Source organism: Podarcis erhardii (assembly GCF_964252035.2).
Source record: "Podarcis erhardii genome assembly, chromosome: 10".
Classification (NCBI taxonomy): Eukaryota; Metazoa; Chordata; class Lepidosauria; order Squamata; family Lacertidae; genus Podarcis; species Podarcis erhardii.
The window spans coordinates 42810711-42832719 of record NC_138500.1 but is presented as its reverse complement, the minus strand read 5'-3'; the positions used below and the strand labels follow the sequence as shown (position 1 = coordinate 42832719).

Below are 22009 nucleotides of genomic sequence, written 5' to 3'. Positions count from 1 at the left end.
CCACCCCACACTGGATCAGCCTCAATGCCATCAACCAAACTTTGGGATTCAGTGGATCCCAGGTCTATTTAGCCCCACCCTTGGAGCTCCCCATGGGCCTACCACCTGCATGTATAGCAAGTAGAATGGGGAGCACAACCCTAATAGAATGATGCTTGTGTCATCTGGTGACAGCAGCTGGCTCAGCCAGTAGAGCTGAATGGAATGACATCCCCACTCACTTGAAACACACATAGCCTGGTGCGGTGGAGAAGTTGGGTGGCTGGCTGGCTCTGCTCACCTAGATCCTTGTGACCAGTATCTTCGATTTTCTCAGAATAAAAATCAACAGAATAATTATACATTTTTAGTTCAAAGCATTTAATATAAGAGAGTAGGCTGTTGGAGATATTCTGGATACTAATATTTCATTCCAGCAAACCGTTCGAAACTCTCTAAGGCTGAACATCAGCGTGAGCCTCTCTTTTGCTGTTTATCTGAAAGGCTGATCGTTACTAATGCAGAAGAGATGCATTTGTAATTCAAATGAGAAGACTGATTGATATGAATTTCATATTTGCATTTCAAATTTATTTAAGCAAAAACTGCTTTAATACTCATATATACGGAACATCCTTAGTTCATGCTTGTAAACCACTATTTCACTAGTAGCCTATGGCAAGTAAAAGATTTCTTCTAGATGACAAGGCAGGGAACCTCTTATAAACAGCAAAAGAGTTGGTTCATTCCTTTCCCCTCCAGCCTTCTTTATGTACCACACATGACTTTGGTGTGCATGGACACATCTTAGTGGATTTGTAATGACTATACTGCCTTAGTCCAAGGCTGCCTTAGTTTTTGGTGCATTTAATGCACTCTAAATCTACTTTTTAAAAAATCATACATGAATGGGGCTTAAAAAAAACTTTAGGATCTTGCCATGACATTTTGCACATGTTTTGAACTGAGAATTAGATCACAAAGTTTGGAGAAATGCAAGCTTTAAAGAAGCTTGAGAGGTGTGAATTAAGTTAGTTCACCTTAAAATGTTGACCAAGCTATAGACTCATCCATCACTTGCATCTCCCCTTATTGATGTATTCTTCAGGCAACCGGTTTTCGATGAGACTGAAGCAATGAATCATACTGAAGGAAACAAATATTCTGTTTTGAATGGAAAGTTCTGGACAGAGGAGTGTATTATTTTATAGTGCATATCGCTTTAGTGATTAGTGGGCTATGTGAGTGCAGTGCAGATGCTAGGTGCCAGTTTGAACCTTTTCTCCTTGAAAGCAGCTTCTTTTGTCTACACAAGAATTTGAATACCATTTTCAGTCCAGACCCGCTTCTTAGCTGGTATGCCTGTGAACATAGGAATTATAATGCTAAGCTTATTACAAGCTGCTCTGTCCTTAAAATGGCAAATCACAGGCACGAGCACAAGAGCGAATTAACAGTTTATGTCATTTACATTCATTGTTGCAAAATTGACGTGGCAGCAGGCCAAACTCTGCCAGTCAAAGCTAGCACTAAGATTTCCAGCAACAGACAGTCCAAAGTATTTAACCTAGATATTTTCACACTTGTATCTTTGGCTCAAGCAGAATTGCTGAAGTGGTGCATTTAATAATGGTCTGCCAAGTCTGAGCTAAAGTAGGTGGTAAAAATAAAAAAAGAATATTTTCCAATTTTCGCTTTTGTACATTTCTTAATTCATTGTACAAAAGTGCGAATCTGGATTTTGTTTTCCCTAATATTTAACACTGTGATATATTGATACTATGCCCTAGCCTTAAAATCAAATAATCATTGGAATTCATTCAGGGCAACTGAAGCAGTGAAACCTGTCAAACCGTATAAGGCATATTAATTGTATGGCTTTTGGAATGTCAGAGAATAGCTAAGGAAATCTTTGATATCTGTGGAAAAGCTTGTTCAGACACAGAATAATGGCTCTTAACGATAGACATACAATGACTTGGTTTCTGTGCTCAGCTAAGTGCAGCCTCATTTAGCAAGAACAATCATTTAAGTTAGAGGGGTTAATTGAGGGCAGAATGCAGTACACAGACCAGAAAGATAACATAGCCGAAGGTAGTCTATTTTCTTATATAACTTAGCCAGTCAATTGGATAAATGGGCATTTTGAGTTTGATGGGTCAAGTGGTTTAAAAATGAAATATGTTTGAAAAACAGGAAGGCTTTTCCAACGTGATCAGAGTGAACGTATTTCATAAGAAGCCACTGTAGTCTTCCCATCCCAGCAGGCTATCTCTGTACTCAGTATGCCGCTGTTAGTTTGAGTGCACTGCATCTCAGAAAGTTTATGCCTTTTAACGGCTAAAATAGACATCATGCAGAAGAAGGTGATTAAGATCTATTGTGTTTGTTTAAATTAATAACAGCCAGGGAGGAGGTAAATCTGGCTGGGACTGCTGTCCCTTGGAAACATTTCCCCCATGAAAATTAACCTTTGAGAGCTTTTCATGAGCTTTCCATTGGGAAAGCTTAAGGTACCATATAATTATCCATACACTTTCCCCTGTGGAGCAAAGAGAATCATCAGAAGGAGGTTGAGATTTTAATTGGGAGAAAATAGCATGAAAATAGTTCAACTCCTCACCCAATGTCACATTTCTAGTGAGGTTCAGCTTCTTGTGCAGCTGCTTTTTTTCTTTTTACTAATGAAAGAGCATAATCATGGATCGTTTGCATCTTGTCTAATTTTCCTTAAGCTGAGGCTTTCTCACCTTAGAACATCTAACAGCGCACAGCTCTGCAGCTCCCTAGCACAAGCTTGGATGTTGCTGGACTCTGTCTCCCATCATCCCTGACCATTGGCAATGCTGGCTCAAGCTGATGGGAATTGTTGACCAGCAACATTTGGAGGGCCACAGATTTGTCACCCTAGATACTTGAGTCTATGTTAACAAGAACTCGCAAGCTAAGAACTTTGAAATATAGAGGGCCAGTACAGACACAAAAAACATGGTTTGGTTTCCCAAAGATGTTCTGCAGTGAGCCTCAGGCTTGCTGTCTCTCTCTCCATCCCTCCTGCTTATATGAGGGAAGAAGAATGCTCCCCCTTTCAGCTTTGAATAAAACACAGTTTCCTGTTACGTTCAGACTCAGGAAAATGTGGTTTGTTCTGATTTTGGTTAGTTAATAAACTAGAATCTGAAGCCACAATTTGATTTGGGTTTGTTAAACTAGCCATAGTTTCCTGAATTCTGAGTTAATGAGATACTGTGATTTATTCAAAACTGAAGGTGGACTCTTTCAATCTCCTTACCACTGATTTGGAGAATAAGAAGTAGTAAAGCAGAGGCACAGAAATTCAAGTTTCTCCTTGACTTATTCTCACAGCATTAGGCTGTTGTTTAGTATTAGAACTGTACTAGGCCATTTGCCTCAGGTCATGGCTGCCAAATCTTTGTTTACTGTAAATTAATAATTGCATTGGCCAAAGCCAAACATGAAAAAGTACTTACCTGCCTTCACTATTTCTCAGAAACTTGAAAAAATAAATTCAAAAGTCAAGCGCAATATATTTTATCAGATGTCATTTTCTGTTTATGATGCTCTTTTAAACATTTTAAAAATATTATCAGGATCATGCATTCTGCTCTGCAGTGTGCTTCCTCATCCATTTCAGCATGCTTTTGAATAAACCCATTAGATAAGCAACTTGGAAGTAGTAAACATAGCAAAAGAGCTGACAGGTTGTTATTTTCTAAAAGACATGCTTTTAGAAAAGCATTCCAAGGTGTGCTCTGTTTTTATCAGGCGCTAAAAAAGTGCCAGATACTCACAAAACAAGCTAGTTCTCTGAATCAGACTAAATGTACAGTAATGCTTGGGTTTTCAGAAGAAGCAAATATCAATGCCTTTCGATTGTCCGAGGTGTGAAATTATCATTTATTATTACACGTAACTTGGAGGGGACAATGAAAACAGTTTTGCTTTTTTTTTTTTTTTTGCCTCTCATGAAGTTCTCATTTCTTATTATTTTGCCTTTAAATACCTGTATGAGGATTGAGACATCAGTTAGGAAAAAAATCTGTGTATTCACATCAACAGTATTTTTTAATGATATAATGAATAAAATTTTGAAAATTACATGATTGTATGGTGGTTGTGAAACTCAAGAAATGAAAGCATTTTTTAGCTACATGGAGTGAGTCTGGCCTGGTTTGTACATCATGGTAAGGCAGCTGTAGTTTACCAGGACTGTGGAAGTGTGCTGACATCCGGGGAAAAGATTGCAGTTGCTTTACTCCCTCCATGTCCCTTGGGTTCAGTTCAGTGCAATGCATCAGCTAAGCCATGGTTTGACTTGGTGTATCTGCCAAACCTGGACTCATGATTAAGCTCTCACCACCTTAACCTGGAGCCACAGCCAAGGTTGTTTATTTCCAGTGCTGGCCTTTGGCAGCAATGTTTTGCTTCTATCCTTTATAATTCTTTAGCTGAGACACAAAAGCAGCAGAACATTTAGAAACTTGCCATTCCCAGCATGTGCCTGGTTAACCAAGCACGTCCTAACCAGTAAATTGATGTACCCATTCCCTTCCTACTAAGCTTTCATCTTATAGGGGAAATTTGATAAGACATTTAGTCCTTGACACCTTGTCTGGTTATATGTGATATAAAAAGATGTAAACTTTCCTCCCTTGCAACATATGGATATAATCTTATCTGTCCTGATGAAGTGTTTAGCACTATGAAGTTATGCAAAAAGAAAAAAAGAGAGAGGTGCTAATGACATTTCCAGAATCTGGCTTTTGATGAAATGTGTCCCACCCTGCCATTCATGGACTTGGCAGTTAATGCTATGATTATTATAGGTGCTACAGTGAAACTCTTTGATTAATTTCAGAACTCATTCAGAAAATGACAGTACCTCTCTCCCACCTGCTGACTTCTGCACCAGTCCTACAAAAATGGATCTTGCATATAGTAAGACTGCCAAACAATGCCTAGAGGAAATATCTGGTGAGTAATGTGTATTTTATTTTTTGCTGCTTTATTTTGAAATTTGGATGAATCAATTTGGATGTGCTTTACAGAAAATACTGTATACAAATATTCTAAAGAATGTTTTAAAAAATACAAATTGTGTGTATATATATATATCTACATGGGTACCTGAACCAGTCTAGGCCAGGCTTCCTCAAACTCGGCCCTCCAGATGTTTTTGGCCTACAACTCCCATGATCCCTAGTTAGCAGGGCCAGTGGTCAGAGATGATGGGAATTGTAGTCCTAAAACATCTGGAGGGCCAAGATTCAGGAAGCCTGGGCTAGGCCCTAACCCTGAAGTCTTGGATTATCATAGGTAGATTGATTTACATTATTAATTCAATAAAATAAAATAATTTTAGATCATGGTTTTTAGGTTTCTGCCACATCAGATCTGTTTAGCATTGTGTTTCCTTGGTTAAGCGGAAGTGGAATTAAAATGCAGGTTCTGAGCCGTGAGAGCTGAATTGTGATTCCCCTGTGACTTACATACTTCTATAAAGTTTACTCAGAAGTAAATCTTACTTAGCAAAGAGACATTCTAAAGTTAATTAAAGTATTTATATGACATTTCTGGCTATTTTATTGCCTCCACTGTATGTGGCTAGATTGGAAGGTCACTGATGGACTTCCTTTTGAACAGTCTTTGCCCAATGCTAGCTTTTGGTTCATAGAATCATAGAATCATAGAGTTGGAAGAGACCACAAGGGCCATCGAGTCCAACCCCCTGCCAAGCAGGAAACACCATCAGAGCACTCCTGACATATGGTTGTCAAGCCTCTGCTTAAAGACCTCCAAAGAAGGAGACTCCACCACACTCCTTGGCAGCAAATTCCACTGTCGAACAGCTCTTACTGTCAGGAAGTTCTTCCTAATGTTTAGGTGGAATCTTCTTTCTTGTAGTTTGGAACCATTGCTCCGTGTCCGCTTCTCTGGAGCAGCAGAAAACAACCTTTCTCCCTCCTCTATGTGACATCCTTTAATATATTTGAACATGGCTATCATATCACCCCTTAACCTCCTCTTCTCCAGGCTAAACATGCCCAGCTCCCTTAGCCGTTCTTCATAAGGCATCGTTTCCAGGCCTTTGACCATTTTGGTTGCCCTCCTCTGGACACATTCCAGTTTGTCAGTGTCCTTCTTGAACTGTGGTGCCCAGAACTGGACACAGTACTCCAGGTGAGGTCTGACCAGAGCAGAATACAGTGGCACTATTACTTCCCTTGATCTAGATGCAATACTCCTATTGATGCAGCCCAGAATTGCATTCAGGAGGAGCTTTGATTTGTACACCAGGGATGGGAAATACTCGGCCCAAGCGTCAGATTGCATACAGTCCCCTTTGCCCCCTTCTACCTACCACCTGTTCATCAGACAGCTGGTGAAGAGTGGGGGGAGATGATGATGTTGTACAAAATGTGCAGTTGTACTCCTTCCTCACAAAGATCTGTTGCAGAGATCAAAACAGAAGGGGAAATGTCTCAGCAAAGTGCTAGGCTTGTGTTCCTTGCAAATATGTAATAAGTATCCATTATTCTGCAATTGCTGGTATGTGATTTTTGAGGTGCAGTTGCATTTCTCCCCCTCTCTTTTTTGAGGTTTTGAATAGCTGTAAGGTAGGGCTTGCAGTTCAGCTGTGCATCAATGTTATTTGTAATTTTCTAGAACTACTGGGGTCTTTTTGCCTTTTGCACATTCAGGACAGATAGTCTGTGGAGAAAATGTAAGGTGAAACTTAATTGGACTTACTAAGAATTTAATATATGCCTCCCCTGAGTAATAGTTGTCTGTCTGTGTCTATGTAAGGTTTTTTGGGGGTGCCCCTTCCCACTGCTAAATGTGGTCCCCAACAGCCTTGCCACCTTCAGATTGAAAAAGGTTCTTCATCCTTGCTGTACTCTTCTGAGCGTACAGTTGCAGCCTTACTATAGCAGAAACACATAAATCCAGAATGTTCCAAAAATATCGTGAATTATCTGAGTACCTTCCACCCGAAGAAAGGCTAAAGCATTTCTGAGAAGGGCCATAATAGATGTGGAGAAGGTGGGTAGAAATGTTTTCCCCACTTTTGCTTAACATTAGCTTTTGAAGCAGTTGAAAGGCCATAGATTCAGGAGAAAGAGGAAAATAAGATCTTGATTACCTAATGGAATTTGCTGACATGAGAAATGATGATGACCACTGACTACGATTGCTTCAAACGGTAATTAGACAAATGCATGGAGAATGAGTCCCTCACAGGCATGATAACTAAATCAGATCTCCAGATTCAGGGGCAATATGAAAGGGATGGAGAACCAGTGGCTCTTCAGATGTTGTTGGACTACACCCTCCATCATTCCTAATCATTGACTTTGCTGGCTGAGGCTGAGTAGGAATCTAAAGGCATTTAGAGGGCAGCAGGTTCTCCTTCCCTGTAGTTTACTTTCAAATGTCATTTCCAGCTATTGTCTTCAATTTGCTTTTGTAGTTTCTTAGGCCATTGTCCTAATAAAAGAATCAAGTTGCTGGCCTCTTCTTAATACAAAAATTGAATGATAATAATTTGCTCTGGTGGCACTGTAGGACTTATACTCCTGAGTAAATATGCATAGAATTGCCCTGTGTACACTGGCGGAGGAAGGGGGTGTGTGGGGAGCACATTGCCCCCGGCACCACGATCCCAGTGGGGTGACATCACGGCTGGCCCCCCCCAAGCGCTGGGCACCACGCCCCTTCGGGTGACGTGCCACGCCACTGCCTGTTCTCCGCCACTGCCTGTGTACTATTATTGATCCGCAGAGCCAGTTCCTCTCCCCTAGTAGAACATTTCCCCATTTCCCCCTGTGATCCATGGATATGGTTGTCTTTTGAATAACACATGTAACGCATGTTGATAATGCCTTCCAAAATCTAGTGTTTACTGGATGCCTGGTGGCTATAGCACAATGCCAGTTAGATTTATCTGCAAAGACTGTCATCTCAATAGTCTCAGTAAAGACAAGACTATGATTCTGTGGCTTAGAGGAATCACACAGACTCACATGAGCCCTAGTAAAGCCCACATAGTGGCCTATCTGGAACTGATGTGTACCATCATGTAATCACAACTTAAACATCTTAGGAACATAGGAAGTTGCCTTATGGCTGGCAGCATCTCTCCAAGTTTCAGGCAGGGTCTCACCCATCCTTACCTGGAGATGCTGGGGATTGAACCTGGGACTTGTGCATGCAAAGCAGGTGCTGTAAAGTTTATGGTGGATTGCAGAAGACTTCCTTAGAATTTTAGAGAAGCAAACTCCCCTTCCTTTCCCCCCTATTCCAGCCATTGTCTGAATGCTACCTTAGCATCTATAGTTACCACGTTAGGGACATTTGGTTGGTGTGTGTGTGTACAGTATCTGGCTATGAGTTTTAGCTTTAAAGAACTGGTACTCAGGATTTCAATAATGCTATGCACCTACTTAAATGCTTCAATCTGTGAACCTTTTACTTTTAGATGCCTGCTAGAACCATTTTTATTTCAGCATCCATCTGGGCCACACTTTGATGTGGCTCAAGGTGACTCAGCCTTAGGGGAATGGTGTCTATCATAGGCAGCCATAAAGGGAGTCCAAGGACCTCATGCTTGCTCCCTCTGTTGTTGCTGGTCATTGTTCAACAAGAAGATAACTCCCTGGGCCAATATCTGAACCCTCTTAAGCTGGCCAGCAATAAGAGATTGGAGAGTTAGATACCCTTCAAACTACCAGCGCCTCAAGGAGCTCACCAAATATTAAGCATTTGCCTATCTGGTGTCTCACTATCCACTATGAAAGCGATCAAAGCCAATCGGCCAAAACAGACCACCTCCTTAGCACAACAGTGATGAGTGTGGGCTGAACAGTTAATTTAGGACTCATCGGCCCTCATTATGAGAAACTAGCTGCAACTAGACAAGAGGTGGGTGGGAAGGCATGCCATGGGGAAAGAGGAATAGTATTGGACAGGACTAGTTTATAAAGCAGACAGCCGCACTCCCGTCAGCTCTGCATGCTGTCCGCCCTGCATACATCATTCCTTCCTGAAGGCGAGGTGAGGAGCAAACTCACCCTCCCCCCAGTAAAAGCTTGAGGAATAGCATTCTTTGAAAGCAGACATAATTTCAGGTAATTTTCTTCTGCGGGAAGAACATTTGAGCACACTAGTAGAAATGCTGCCTTGTGTATTCATTTGCACAGTGATTTAAATATTCTCAGAATATGAGTTGAACATTTGGCTGTTTAGGCCATTGGTGAGCTTTGTCTAAATGTCCAGAATTCAAATACTATTGTGTGTCTCCCGCCCTGCTCTGTGTCATTTTAATCCTAAACAGGTAGGCCTCCCCTTCCTCCCATTGTCTGATCCTCTGAATATGGTGCATGTTCATGTCAATTTGCATACGCAAGCTCAAAATACCCAGGTAAAAATAAATGCGTACAAAACTGCTTCAGTAGGGCTGCTACAGATGGTATATGCTCCACATTGGAGTTAGCAGAAATAATCAGGCAGATGGACACATAGGTAAGCAAATAGCTAGTCTCTTTACCATAATGGGTTTTACATTTCTGCTCCAAAATGACACAGAAGGGTGAAATGGGCACAGGAGTGTGATCAGACAAGTTCCTGGCTCATTTTTCAGAATGTCACTGGTACTCGATTGAGGAGCTTATAGTGACAGTTCAGTTATCCTCTCATGGTATATTGGAAATACTAAAAAAGAAAAGAAAAGCAGATGTGTGTCACTCATAATTGCCTTACAGCAATGTGAGCAAGTGAGTGAGGAAAAAAGGCTAAAACGTTGCATGCATTTGTTGAACAGGATGATTATTGGCTAGAACAGCAGACTGAAAATGTCCACGTGCTAGATCTGCAGCCCACTGTTTCAAGATGGTTCAGTCGTGGGACAGGTGTTTGCATATATCAATGACATTTAATCAGCCTAGGAATACTGTCCATCAAGTGATACTTGTTGTTGATACTTGTTTTGGGGTTGATTTTTTTGTTTTTTGTCTTTTATCCTGCCATCCTTTGGCATCTGCAGTTACTTTGCTGCTCTGATGATCTGATGTGCAAGGACAGCAGCTAGCAAATTGTTAGCCATTTGACATCTTATCATACACAGTACTGGAAATGTCTCAGGAGATGTAATTGCTTGTGGAGGTCACTCATAGTGGATTTGAACAGTGTAGCTCTCTTCCTTGAGTGGTTGCCAAAAAGCACTGTCCAGTGACAGTTCTTCATGTGGTGGGTGTAACATTTGAATGGCTCTCACCCCATGCGCTTGATGCACTCCAGAGTTGTATAGCCCTGGAAGTGGTTGCACTGTCATATAGATGGTGCCTTTGTGCAGGCCAGCACACTAAAAGCCTTTTAAACCTTGCTCTTGCCAGGTGTAAGGTTGGCACTGTGCTGTAAGTGCTAATCAGTAGCCTCTGTGTGGGGGCAATCATGCTTAAATTGTCCCTCAGTGGTTTTTGAAATTGAAATGATACCGTGCTCCACATTTCTGTTTTTTGCCGCCTCCTGCTTCAGTGTTACTGTGCTAATCCAAACAAGCATCAGACCTACTAAAATGCAAAAAAACACACACACACAAAGAAAATTATCTGTTCTTTATGGGATTGGCTTTGAACATAGGCAAAATTGCACTGATTCACCAGTGAGTATCCGACAACCAGCTTTTTCTCAGTAGAACAAGATCTACAGAAAAAAATAGTAATCGTAGAACATCATTATCCTTAGCCTAGTATTTTTATTTTATTTTAGCACATATGTACCACTGCCATCAGCAGCGCTAACATCATGCTGATGGTGGCATACTGTTATGTTTTCCTTCAGGCACTTGGAAGACAGTGGACATTTGTGGCCCCAGGGTTGATACTGTTTTCTGAAGCTGCAATGTAATGTTTAGTATTTCTGTCATTGTGCCGATGTTTTAAGAGGTTGCATAATTGTGTTTTTAAGGTATATTGGATGTTATTTGATTTTGTTTCTTTTAAACCCCTCTGAAGCTTAAGGATTGTGAAGATAGGTTTGGGTAAAGGATCTAGTTAGCATTCCATTGCTGCTAAGTCAGAGAAGGTGATTGATCTGGGAACACCTAAGAAACTGCTATGCTAAAGATCATCATCTTTGTCATTTCTTTTGAAGATGTTGCTTTTGTCTCCTGTGGGGGAAAATCCATCTCCTGTTTGTCTGCATTTATCCTTTCAGTGATAGTTCTGCCTGTACCTCAAGCTCTATTTTTGATGTTTGCAGATGAAAGCATATTTAGACATAGCAGAAACAGAAGGCCTTGGTTGGAGAAAGCACACTCTGAGTGTTACATAAATCTAAGGAGTTTTGTTAGGCTGAGGGTCATGTTACTGTGAAACATTATGAATTATTGTCGCAAAATAATGTTGTAGTTATTTAATTGTGTTGATTATTTTAATCTAAGCAATCTGTGGTAAAACTAAAAACGTTCTTTAGCGCTGAATATTGGCACAATGTGTTGCAACAGAAGGTGTGTACTTTAAATTATATTTATATATTCTTACACTTCTCTGCAAATGAGAGTGGATAACCTAGGTTATAACGTAGGTGGTCCTTGTAAGCTGTTTGCATGTCTTGTCATGTCTTATGTGACAGAATGTTCAAGTAAATATCCTATTTTGGATATGGTCTTTGCTACATTACCTACATGAAGAACTTTCACTGTTTTATACAAACTTGTGACTTTTAGACCAAAATGTTTAACACCAAGAAAATCTCAGTAACCACAACACTCTTTCAAGTATCCTCATGATCTGTCCAACTGATGCAGAGGCAAGGTGGATAAGAACCTGTAATTCTTCCATGTTAAATTTGTTTTTAAGAAACAGCTTTACAAAACATTGATCATTCTTTGGTTTTGGAAGGGTATTTTTTTTCTACTGAAATTACATTGTAAACATTTGTACTTGGAACATGCTTACATAACATCTTTTTGATACAAATTTATGTTGGTCTAGGAGACAATGGCAGTGTATGGCCTAGTTCAGATTCTAAAATTATCTGCTTGGAGTGGTCCAAAGGCAACTGCCATGTGGAAAAGGAAAAGGATTCTGCAATGTGTATGTACGAATATATGCCACTGGGCTGTATTCAATGCAATGTCTAAAAATAAATAAATAGAAAACATCAGCTGTGTATTAACATGTTGTGTTGGTTCTTTTCCTGAGTTTAAAATATGTTTGTATGGCTGGTGTATATGTATTAGTCATGGCTGAATTACCTGAACTGAATAAATATAGAAAGGACCTGAACATAATGTACATTGCTAGAAGCACACATGCACACATTCCTAAAATGTGAGAACAATTACATTTGGGTATGGAATCTTTGAAGCCCAACTATTATTTATTCATTTATATCCTACCTTTCCTCCAAGGAGATCAATGTGACTTTCATGGTCCTCCTCCTTATTGGTATCCTCATGGCAGCCCTGTGATGTAGGTTAGGCTGAGAGGCAGTGACTGGTCCAATGTTGCCTAGTGAGCTTCATGACTGAGTGGGGATTTCAACCTTGGTCTCCCAGGCCTCCTAGTCCAGCACTCTAACCACTAAACTAGCTTGGGTGCCTTCTTTTCCCAACTGCCTTTAACTGTACCAGTTTCCCCCCCTCTCAGATATGGAAGAGCTATTCATTGAGAGGTCTGCTACCTTCATTCAGCAGTTGTACCTGGAGTAGTGTTTAAGCCAGGCATAGGCAAATTCCAGCCCTCCAGATGTTTTGAAACTACAATCCCCATTATCCCTAACCACTGGTCCTGTTACCTAGGGATGATGGGAATTGTAGTTCCAAAACATTTGGAGGGCCGGAGTTTGCCTATTCCTGGTTTAAGTTTTCATTCTGCTAGCAGAAAGGCTGTATTTTGCAATACTCCCATGCAAAGAAGGCAGCTCAGGTTTCTCTAGTGTGTTGTAGGAGTTTGGCTTAGGGTTTGATTGTGTTAATCGTTTGATGATACTTCATGGTGGGCTAGGTGTATATTTTTGGTTTGTTAAATGAAGATGGTGTGTGCATGTTCTTTGCATTTTCATTTCCCTCCTTCCTTTTCATTGTGCCATGATAGAAAATTTCCTCAACTAGCTAAGCATAGTTTACCATTTCACTCTGAAATAGGAGACTATGGTTGCTGGGGGTGGAACCAGCTAGGATCTTAAACCAATTTCAAACCATGGTAAGAGCAAACACAGCACTTGGGCATATCTATGCTTAACTAGCCAAAATACATAAAATACATTAAAAACTGAGCCAAATTTTCCTGGTGAAAATGCATCACTAGAGCTATTTCCAATTATCAAAGTGTTAATAAAAGTGCACATAATCTGCCCATTTTCCTTCTTTGTATGCAGGAAGAAGTTTAAGATTTATTCTGTAGGTTTATTCTGTAGGTGTGGCTGAATGCTGACAAATGACATTATGGTCTTTAGATACCTCTATTTGTGAGCTGGATGAATTTTTTAATGCTATAGTTTTTGCAAATGCAATTCTTTTTGTATAATACTTAAGCACAAGGTTTCATTTATGTGAAAAAAACTACCTAATAGCTATTAATTATACTTTCTCATTGCATTTTAATGCTACTGTGTATAAAAAATGTTTAGAGCTTGTGTACTTTGCTTCATACCTCGACTGAGATTTCATATCTGGTGATCTACTCAATTTAATAGTTTCCCCCAGAAGATGGGAAAAAATAATTTTTCTTTGAACATTTAGAATCACCCCTTAGCGGTTTGAGAATCCAAAGCTTTTTATTTTGAAGGTGGAAATGAAATGCTTCACATAATAAGTAACTGATCTATCAAACAAACAAACAAAAAGACTTTTCTTCCATAAATTCTTTATTATACTATGGGAAGAGGCGTATTCACCATGCACTGCAAGAATCAAATACCATTTGAAAATCTCCTTCTAATTGCCTGCATAACGGATAGCTGTGGCAAGACAGAAATCGTTTTCTAAATCTTACCGTACAGTGAAAGATACCATTTCCAGGTGTGCTGCAGCTAATGCTGGGACCTCCCATTTGGCTTAAGCTGTGCCTCAAAACCCCTGGCATTACAAAATTGGGCAGAGGCTTGGGTCTTTCCGGTTTAATTTGCTAGGCTGTTTGCTGCCATGGCAGCCAGCAGCATCCACTGCTGTAGCAGAGAACAGTCATAGATCTGGGAATGCAGGTTGAATACTAAAATGCAAGGAAGCCTTTTCAGTGCTTTGCTTCGCTGGTTAATTTTGGCTCTTATTGAGCTCTGACGTGCAGGCTGCACTTGCATCTCTATCAGCCCGTCTAAAGTAAAGAGCAGTGCACAGCAACCGGCCATGATCTAGCGGGAGAGTGTGGGAGAAGCACAGTAGTCTGCACTTGCTCCGTACTTTTGGATTTCAGAATACAGCAGCTGTAGAAAGGGATGCAGGTCCATCGCTCTGATGAAACCGATGATTGGATGGAGAGAGGAAAGCGTCGCTGGCTTTTAGGATTACTTTTGTGCTGGAGCCGAGTGTTTGATCAACTCTCTTCTGCTTGAAGGAAATTCAAGTAAAATGACTGTAAGTACTGCAGATTAACAGGGCTGGAGAGAGCTGGCTTAGCATCAAAACCGACATAAATTCAGACAATATAACTATGCCTGTCTAGTCATTTGCAGCATGCACACTGGATGTGTAAGCTATGTTTCTCAGTACCAGTGGAGAGGAGAGCTGCATGCTGTCTAAATCGTACGCTGCTGAAAGGTTCGTTCCTGATACCGGCTTAAAAGATCTTGCCTTCCCTGCATCTAGGAAATGTGAAGCATAATTTGAAGTGAATCTTTGGCTAAAATCATGCAACGACCTGCTGAACTCTCGGTGTTCAGAGGCAAGGATGCAAGAAATGGGGGTGCTCGCCTTCAGAAACAGAGGTCTTTGACGAATCTTACTCTCCTAAGTGAAGGGGAAAAGAGGCGATTTTCATGCAGAGAGAACTGGTTTGGCAATGCTTCTAAATCTAGCCAGGTTCATCGTGAAGGGGAGGCAGAACTTGGAAGCAGAAGCTTGCTTTCCAAAGCGCTATCAAAATCAGCACACTCCCTTTACCATGCCAGCAACAAGTCACCGTGGGAAACTGAAGAACTACCACCTGTCGGAGGCAGAAAGTCAAGCAAAAGGCTCAGAGGCTATTCTGCAGATGAATGTGGCCAAGGAGAAAAGAGCAAATTGGGTGATGAAAAAGTGCCCTTTAAGCCTAGATTCACCAGCAAGAACTGGGTGGAGGAGGAAGAAGGTTGCTTACGCGAGGGGACAGCACAGCTGGATGAGGACGTTATAATAACAATGCTTGGTGACTTAGAGCAAGTGCTTTACAATGATTATTTGGGTGAGTTCACTTCTGCATGGCATGGGCAGATAGTTTTATAGGCACTGGCACATCTGCATGGAGATTTTGGTGACAGTAATCTTGGAAGACACATCTGGGTTCGTGTTCAGTGTTGCACGGTGGAATGTTATCCTTCCTTTTAGATAAAGTGACTATATTTTTTATATATTAAAAAAAACACCACTCAGATAATCTGTTTTGAAAGCTATGCTTGTGGCAGCACATGATTTTCCCAATAGGTCATATTTGCACTAAAGCTGACCTTAGAACAACAAGCGATGGTAGGCTGTGAATTTTAACCTGATTGTTTTATACATACAAGGGAGTGTCATGCAGTCATACTATCATTTTCCCATCTTAGGGAAGGTGGTGTGATAGAGTGTGCCTGTGGTTTCCTCTGCATGTAATGGCCTTATTGAGTGTAAATGCTTCTCCTGGCTAGGTACCTGTGTAAGTTTGCCACTTCATTCTCAATTTCTCCGTTTCTGTATTAATATGCCTTGATACTTCAATAATAAAAAATTAGGCAACCAGCAAACTTAATAAGGTCTGATGTATTTAGGCAGCACCATGGCCTACTTTCTGCTCTAGCTCCATAAGGCTCCCTACAGAAATCTTATCCATAAATACATGCTTTGAGCAGAATTTTGAGTGCCAAGACTTCACAAACGAGCTACATCAGTGAAGGCGAGTAGGTATCGGTAATCCACAGCCATAGGTACTTCAAATGATTTCTCTGCAGCTGGCTGTACTTTTCATCTCCCTTCACTTAGAAGTGTGGGTTGCTCAAAGTGCTGCATTCAGATGTTTTATGTAATTAAATTTTTGGAACTCTGTGCCTCTTCTTCTCTCTCCCCCCCACCTCTCTCTCCCCCCCTCCCTCCTTCATTTCCCTGTGGCATATACTTGTGCTAATACTGAAACTGAAGATTTATGTATGCTGCGATTTAAGCAGAATTTAAACAAGAGATAACGGGCTTGGTAAAATCAGGTAATCTGTGTTTCTGCCACTGATCTGTTGTGTGACCTGGAAGAAACCCCTGTTTCTGCCTATGACTTTTGCCAGATAGCACATTTTCTTAATCATGGCACAACTAGGGGTGGGGTGGGGTGATATTTTCACAGATGGATGACTTGTGTCATAATGCAAAGCCTTTTATATTTAACTACAATGGGTGATAGGGAGGAAATGTTTTATGTTATACTAATATTAAAGTAAAATGGTTATGGAATAAAGGTGGCTGTTTAATTTTTTAATGAGATAACATTGCAACAGCATGAGATAAACATGGCTGCTAATAGCTGCATATACCTCAGTTTTCCCATCTGGAGAAAAAGACATGAATTTTTGGCACACGTAGATTGTATCAGAAACCCATCCAGTAGGAAATGAAATGTAACCCCGTATCTCTGCAAATGTTTGGAAGTTAACAGCAGCCATTCACCAGTTTCTTTCAAGGACCATAAACTCAGCTCTCTACGTTACAATATACACTGCATGTGCAGTCCATGTATGGTAAGCGTGCACCGTCAAACTCCCTACTTGGTTTTGCAAAAACTGAACTCCAACATATTTGTTGTCTTCATATTTGTACAGTTTGATGAACACCCCACAGTAACGATATGAGACTAGGTGGGTCATTTCAATTAATGGGAGTTTATTTGCTCATCAAAAGGAAAAAGAAAAAGGAAAAGGGTGGGGACTTGGAAGCTTATAATATGTACTTGAGAGAGGCAGGGAGTGTGCTTGCCGGGGCTGTTGGCATTTGCAAAAAAGAGAAACATGTGGCAATTTCGTGAGTTCCTCCATTCTAAGCAAGATTTCTAATACCCTCTGCTTTTGAGGACTCCTCTAAGTGGACGTGGGTGGCGCTGTGGGTTAAACCACTGAGCTGCTGGGCTTGCCAATCAGAAGGTCGGTGGTTCGAATCCCCATGACGGGGTGAGCTCCCGTTGCTCGGTGCCTGCTCCTGCCAACCTAGCAGTTTGAAAGCACAAAGTGCAAGTAGATAAATAGGTACTGCTCTGGTGGGAAGGTAAACGGCATTTCCGTGTGCTGCTCTGGTTCGCCAGAAACGGCTTAATCATGCTGGCCACATGACCCGGAAGCTGTATGCCGGCTCCCTCGGCCAGTAAAGCGAGATGAGCGCTGCAACCCCAGAGTCGTTCACGACTGGACCTAACGGTCAGGGGTCCCTTTACCTTTACCTAAGTGGATGCTAGCTGTACAGGAAGAATGCTCCTGGTCATGAAACTGCAGAAACCAGAATGGATGCAGGATCTGAAATAGGCTAGTGGGCATAAGTAACTGGTTCTGGGTGACTGGCTTGATTTATTAACTTACCTGCTAGCTCATGCACCTTATAGATCCATTCAATCCAGACTTTACCTGTTCTTCTTTCTGACATGTATGCCTGATGTGTGGAATGTTAATTTTCATTTGCAGGGTGCTTTCAACCAGCCCCATTCTCCCTTGCTTGCAGGCCTTAATGTGACAAATGTAACTTTCATAACAGAAGCACGACGTATGGGGTACTGTTAATGTTAGCTACACTGAAGCAACTTAATTATTTATAAAGATTATATTCCGTTTTTGTCCAGGAGCACAAATGATCAGAGAGGAACCCTGGGATTGACATGGCATCATAAATGCTGAAAATGCAACTCATGCAGTTCGGAACTCAGCTAAATCCTTTCTGCTTTCTGATGTTCTGATTGCTGCCATTTGGTTGCCGCCTTGTACCATAGAAGAGAGGAGAAACTTGTTGGTCTAGTACCTTTAAATAATAAAGGTGCTTAAGGTTCTATCTCTCACTCCCAGGATCCAGATAATTAAAGTAACAATCGTCTATTTATTGTTTATTACTGTTTAATGGGTAAGATGGGACATAATACTAAACAATAATTAAGCAGCGCTGGAATGAGCCTGGGTGAGTCTTATGTTCACACGCTCCATCTTTCGCTATTCTCCACATTGGCAGTGAAAGGACTATGTGAAACATCTGCTTCTGTTTCAAAACTAGCTGCAGTTCGTCGTGAATATAAAGGGCAACCAATAGTTTAAACTAGAGGTGTTCTGAAAATTCACAGAAAACATTTCCTAGGAATAGGTGGCCTGTTTGCATACACTTCCAAGAATATTTTACACACGTGTGTGTGTGTGTGTGTGTGTGTGTGTGTGTGTGTGGTGGCAGCATCCCCAAGCCCCCTTGAATGACACTGATCTGGAGTATTGTGGGGAAGCAAACTGACAGCCAAGTTGCCCACTGGAAAAATTCTGTGACATGTTTGCCCAAATTTATGTGCCCACAAAGAGAGATTGGATACCGGTAATTTTGAAAATCTGTTTTTGCACAGCTCTAGTTGAAATGGTAGTTTAGTGAACCAAACCAGGAATCACTAACCAAGAAGCAGCAAATGGTGATTGGAAGCATCCAATTCCTTAAAAAAAATAAAATCTCCTCCTTGCATCTATACTGGAAAAGGAGAGAACAGACAGAACCACATGATCCTAACGCTACCCAGGCTATTGTTTAGCACTACTTCCAAACTGGACAATTGTAACATATTTGGATTGCTTCGGTAATGGACTGGATTATATCCAACAAACTAAAGCACATTTCAGATGAGACTGAGACACGGTTAGCAGGTGGTTCTCTAAGCCAAATGGATGTGGGGGTTGGCTGCTCTTGAAGGCAGTGGGTACATAGTTTTGGGGTACCTCTGGATCCTTGCTGTTGCTTGAGGCTCAGGTGGCCTCAATGGCAATGAGTGTCTTCCATCAGCTTCGGCTGATGGCCCAGCTGTGCCCCTCTCTGGACAGAGATGGCCTAACATTTGTCATCTATGCTCTGATAACTCACTGCAACAACATTATACATAGTGCTGTTTCTGAAGATGGTTCAGAAGCTTCAGCTGGTGCAGAATTCAGTGGCCAGGTTGCTCATTGGGGCAAGGCAGTTTGAACATATTACACCAATCGTTGCCCAGCTGCACTGGCTGCCAGTAATTCAAAGTGTTGGTTTTGACTCTGGCTCAGATCCACAAAACCTCAAGGAGCACCTCTCCCTATATGAACCGATCTGGACCTTGTGATCCTCATCTGAGACGCTTCTTTGTGTGCCTTGTCCACGAGAGGTCCAGAGGGTGCCAACATGAGAACGGATCTTTTCTGTGGTGGTTCCCTGTTTGTGGAGTACTCTCCCAAGAGAGGCATTTCTGGCCCCTTCATTACATATCTTTAGGCCCCAGGCAAAAGTGTTCCTCTTCAACCATACCTTTGACTGATTAACATTCTAAGTCCTTTCAAATGTGTTTGTGGGAGGGGTTATTGGTTTGTTTTTGTTGTTTTTTGATTATGTATTTTGTGTTCTCTTTTTGTATTTTTCTGTTGCCAGCCACTTTGGGATCTACGGAGGGAGGGTGGTATACAAATTTAATAATAATACACACATTTTTCTTTTGTATTTGTTTTATTTATTTGATTAGCAATATTACTCTTGATCTACCTTTCAGCCTTCTGGACCCTTCTGACTAATCAATAATGCTCACATTGTCTCTATGTGAAGATGTTTGGACATAGGACAGTAATAGAGAACCTTTGGCCCCGACACATGTTGCTGAACTGCAGCTCCCATCCACCCCAGGCAGCATGGCCCATGGTCAGGGAAGATGGGATTTGTAGTTCAGCAATATCTAGAGGGACAGAAGTTTCCCACGCCTGACTTAGGGGAGACTCTTAGTTGCCAAGTGTATGATGTATTAATATGAGTACTGGCGTAAAATCCCTGCCTCCGGTCATCTAAACACTTACAAATTATTCTGATTTTCCGTGTACATAGTGATATGTAATGAACTTCTGATTTATTCATACAGAAGTTAATAAGATTCTTCTTCTTGTAGAGATACTTTGCACCAACTCCATTCCCTACTTTTTGTTGCTATAAAAACACAGCTGGTTTTCCTGTGCATGATCACAAATAAATTTGACTCTTGTGGCAGGTTAATTATAACCAAGCATCATAACAATGATAAACAACAATAATATTTCACACTATATGAGCATCTCTACACACAAAAGCTGTTGGGATGTTGAATTTGAAAATCAACAGGCATCATTCTTGGCTCTCTTTTGGCATTAAGCAAGAATAGCTAGGGACCAATCCTCAGGAGAAAGAGAAGCTGGTGCTTTTGTGGTATCTTGAGAGGCATAATTCCTAGAGATGTGTGAACTCATTATAGCTCAGTATGCAGCTGAATTGTCAGAAGTATGAATTCCTAGAAAGATTAGTTTTTTTTGCTTTTCTTTTTAGTGTTCTAAGCATGTTTGACCTTTGCATGTGTGCAGGCATGTTTTCATACGATTTAGGAAAGTTCTTCACATCCTTGCTTACGTTTGCTCCATTGAAGCCCTGAAAGCTGCAGAACCCTCCCCATCATCTGTGAGTTCAGCACTAGCAGAGGAAGAGGCATGCCGTGGGAGCGCACCTCCCCCAGGAACGTGCGATCCCGGCAGGGTGCCATCGCAGCTGTCCCCCTGCCCGTGCTGGGCGCCATGCCCCTACGGGTGGCACACCATGCCCCCAGGATACATGCCACGCCCCTACAGGTGGTGCATCACATTTCTGGGACGCGCGCCAGTCCCGCCCCCGCATGCTCTCCGCCCCCCGGTGCCGGAGCATGATGCTCTGCCACTGGAGTTCAGAACCAAGCAAGTTGCCAGAAATGAGGCTTATAAGCAGGTTAAACATTACATTACAAACCCATTATTTGCACGCTCTGTCAGCATCCCTATCATTTTATTTTATGAAGGTCATTTAAATATGTACTGAAAATCATGTCTTCTCCAATATTTATGAGCTGGCCTTGGCGCACAGAGTCCTCTCACATATTCTCTGCTTTCTTCCCTCTGTTGAGCACTTAATGGCAGAGCAAAAAGATCACAGAATTGCCTGAAGATGGGATTCTGTTACCATGCAATTTTAGTTGTTAATACCTCCTTGTGGTGAGGGGAGCAGGGGATTAGGGAGGAGAAAGAGTATGACACATTCCTGATCTCATGGAGCACACAAACCAGAATGAAGGCTCGTCAAGATAAGGAAAGGTTATATTTATTAAAGTATAACAAGGTAGAACTTATGCCATTCTCGCATAAAATGTGTGGCCAAGTATGACCTGCACATACAGGTAGAAAATCTCACCTGCTGCTAAGGGCCAAACCACCCCAGATCAATTTCAATACTCAAAGAGTCCCCCCCCCCCCGGGAGGAAGTCTTGCAAAGTTCCCTTCTTAACTGTGTGGTAGGGGATGGTATTAATATGTAGTAAAGTGCGCTGTGTTGACCTGTAAATCCCATGTTCCAATTAAATACTATAGAAATTGACACGTTGCTGCTAGAATAAATAAATAATAATTGGCAGGTCTTAAAATCAAGTGAGAGTTTAGAATTAAATCGTTGCAGTTTAGATTTTGTATATCTTTAAATTGTACTCATGAATACTCATGTCTATTGAATCTGGATATATTTTATGTATAGAGTCTAAAGCTTGTATGTACCCAGTGCTTCCCCCCCCCCACAACACTAGCTGAGGCCCCCACCCTTACTTGCTAGCCAGGGGCAGTGTCTCCT

The 22009-nt window shown here is 41.3% G+C and overlaps 1 protein-coding gene across 1 annotated transcript in view; it reads left to right on the top strand.

Annotated features, from left to right (window-relative positions):
• The window catches only part of NAV3 (neuron navigator 3), a 440591-nt gene that overhangs the window by 315066 nt on the left and 103516 nt on the right, over positions 1-22009 (top strand). The window contains 4 exon segments of the mRNA XM_081879446.1: positions 4859-4974; positions 11994-12099; positions 14881-15380; positions 15823-15830. Of these exon segments, the coding sequence (XP_081735572.1) occupies positions 4859-4974; positions 11994-12099; positions 14881-15380; positions 15823-15830 (730 nt within the window).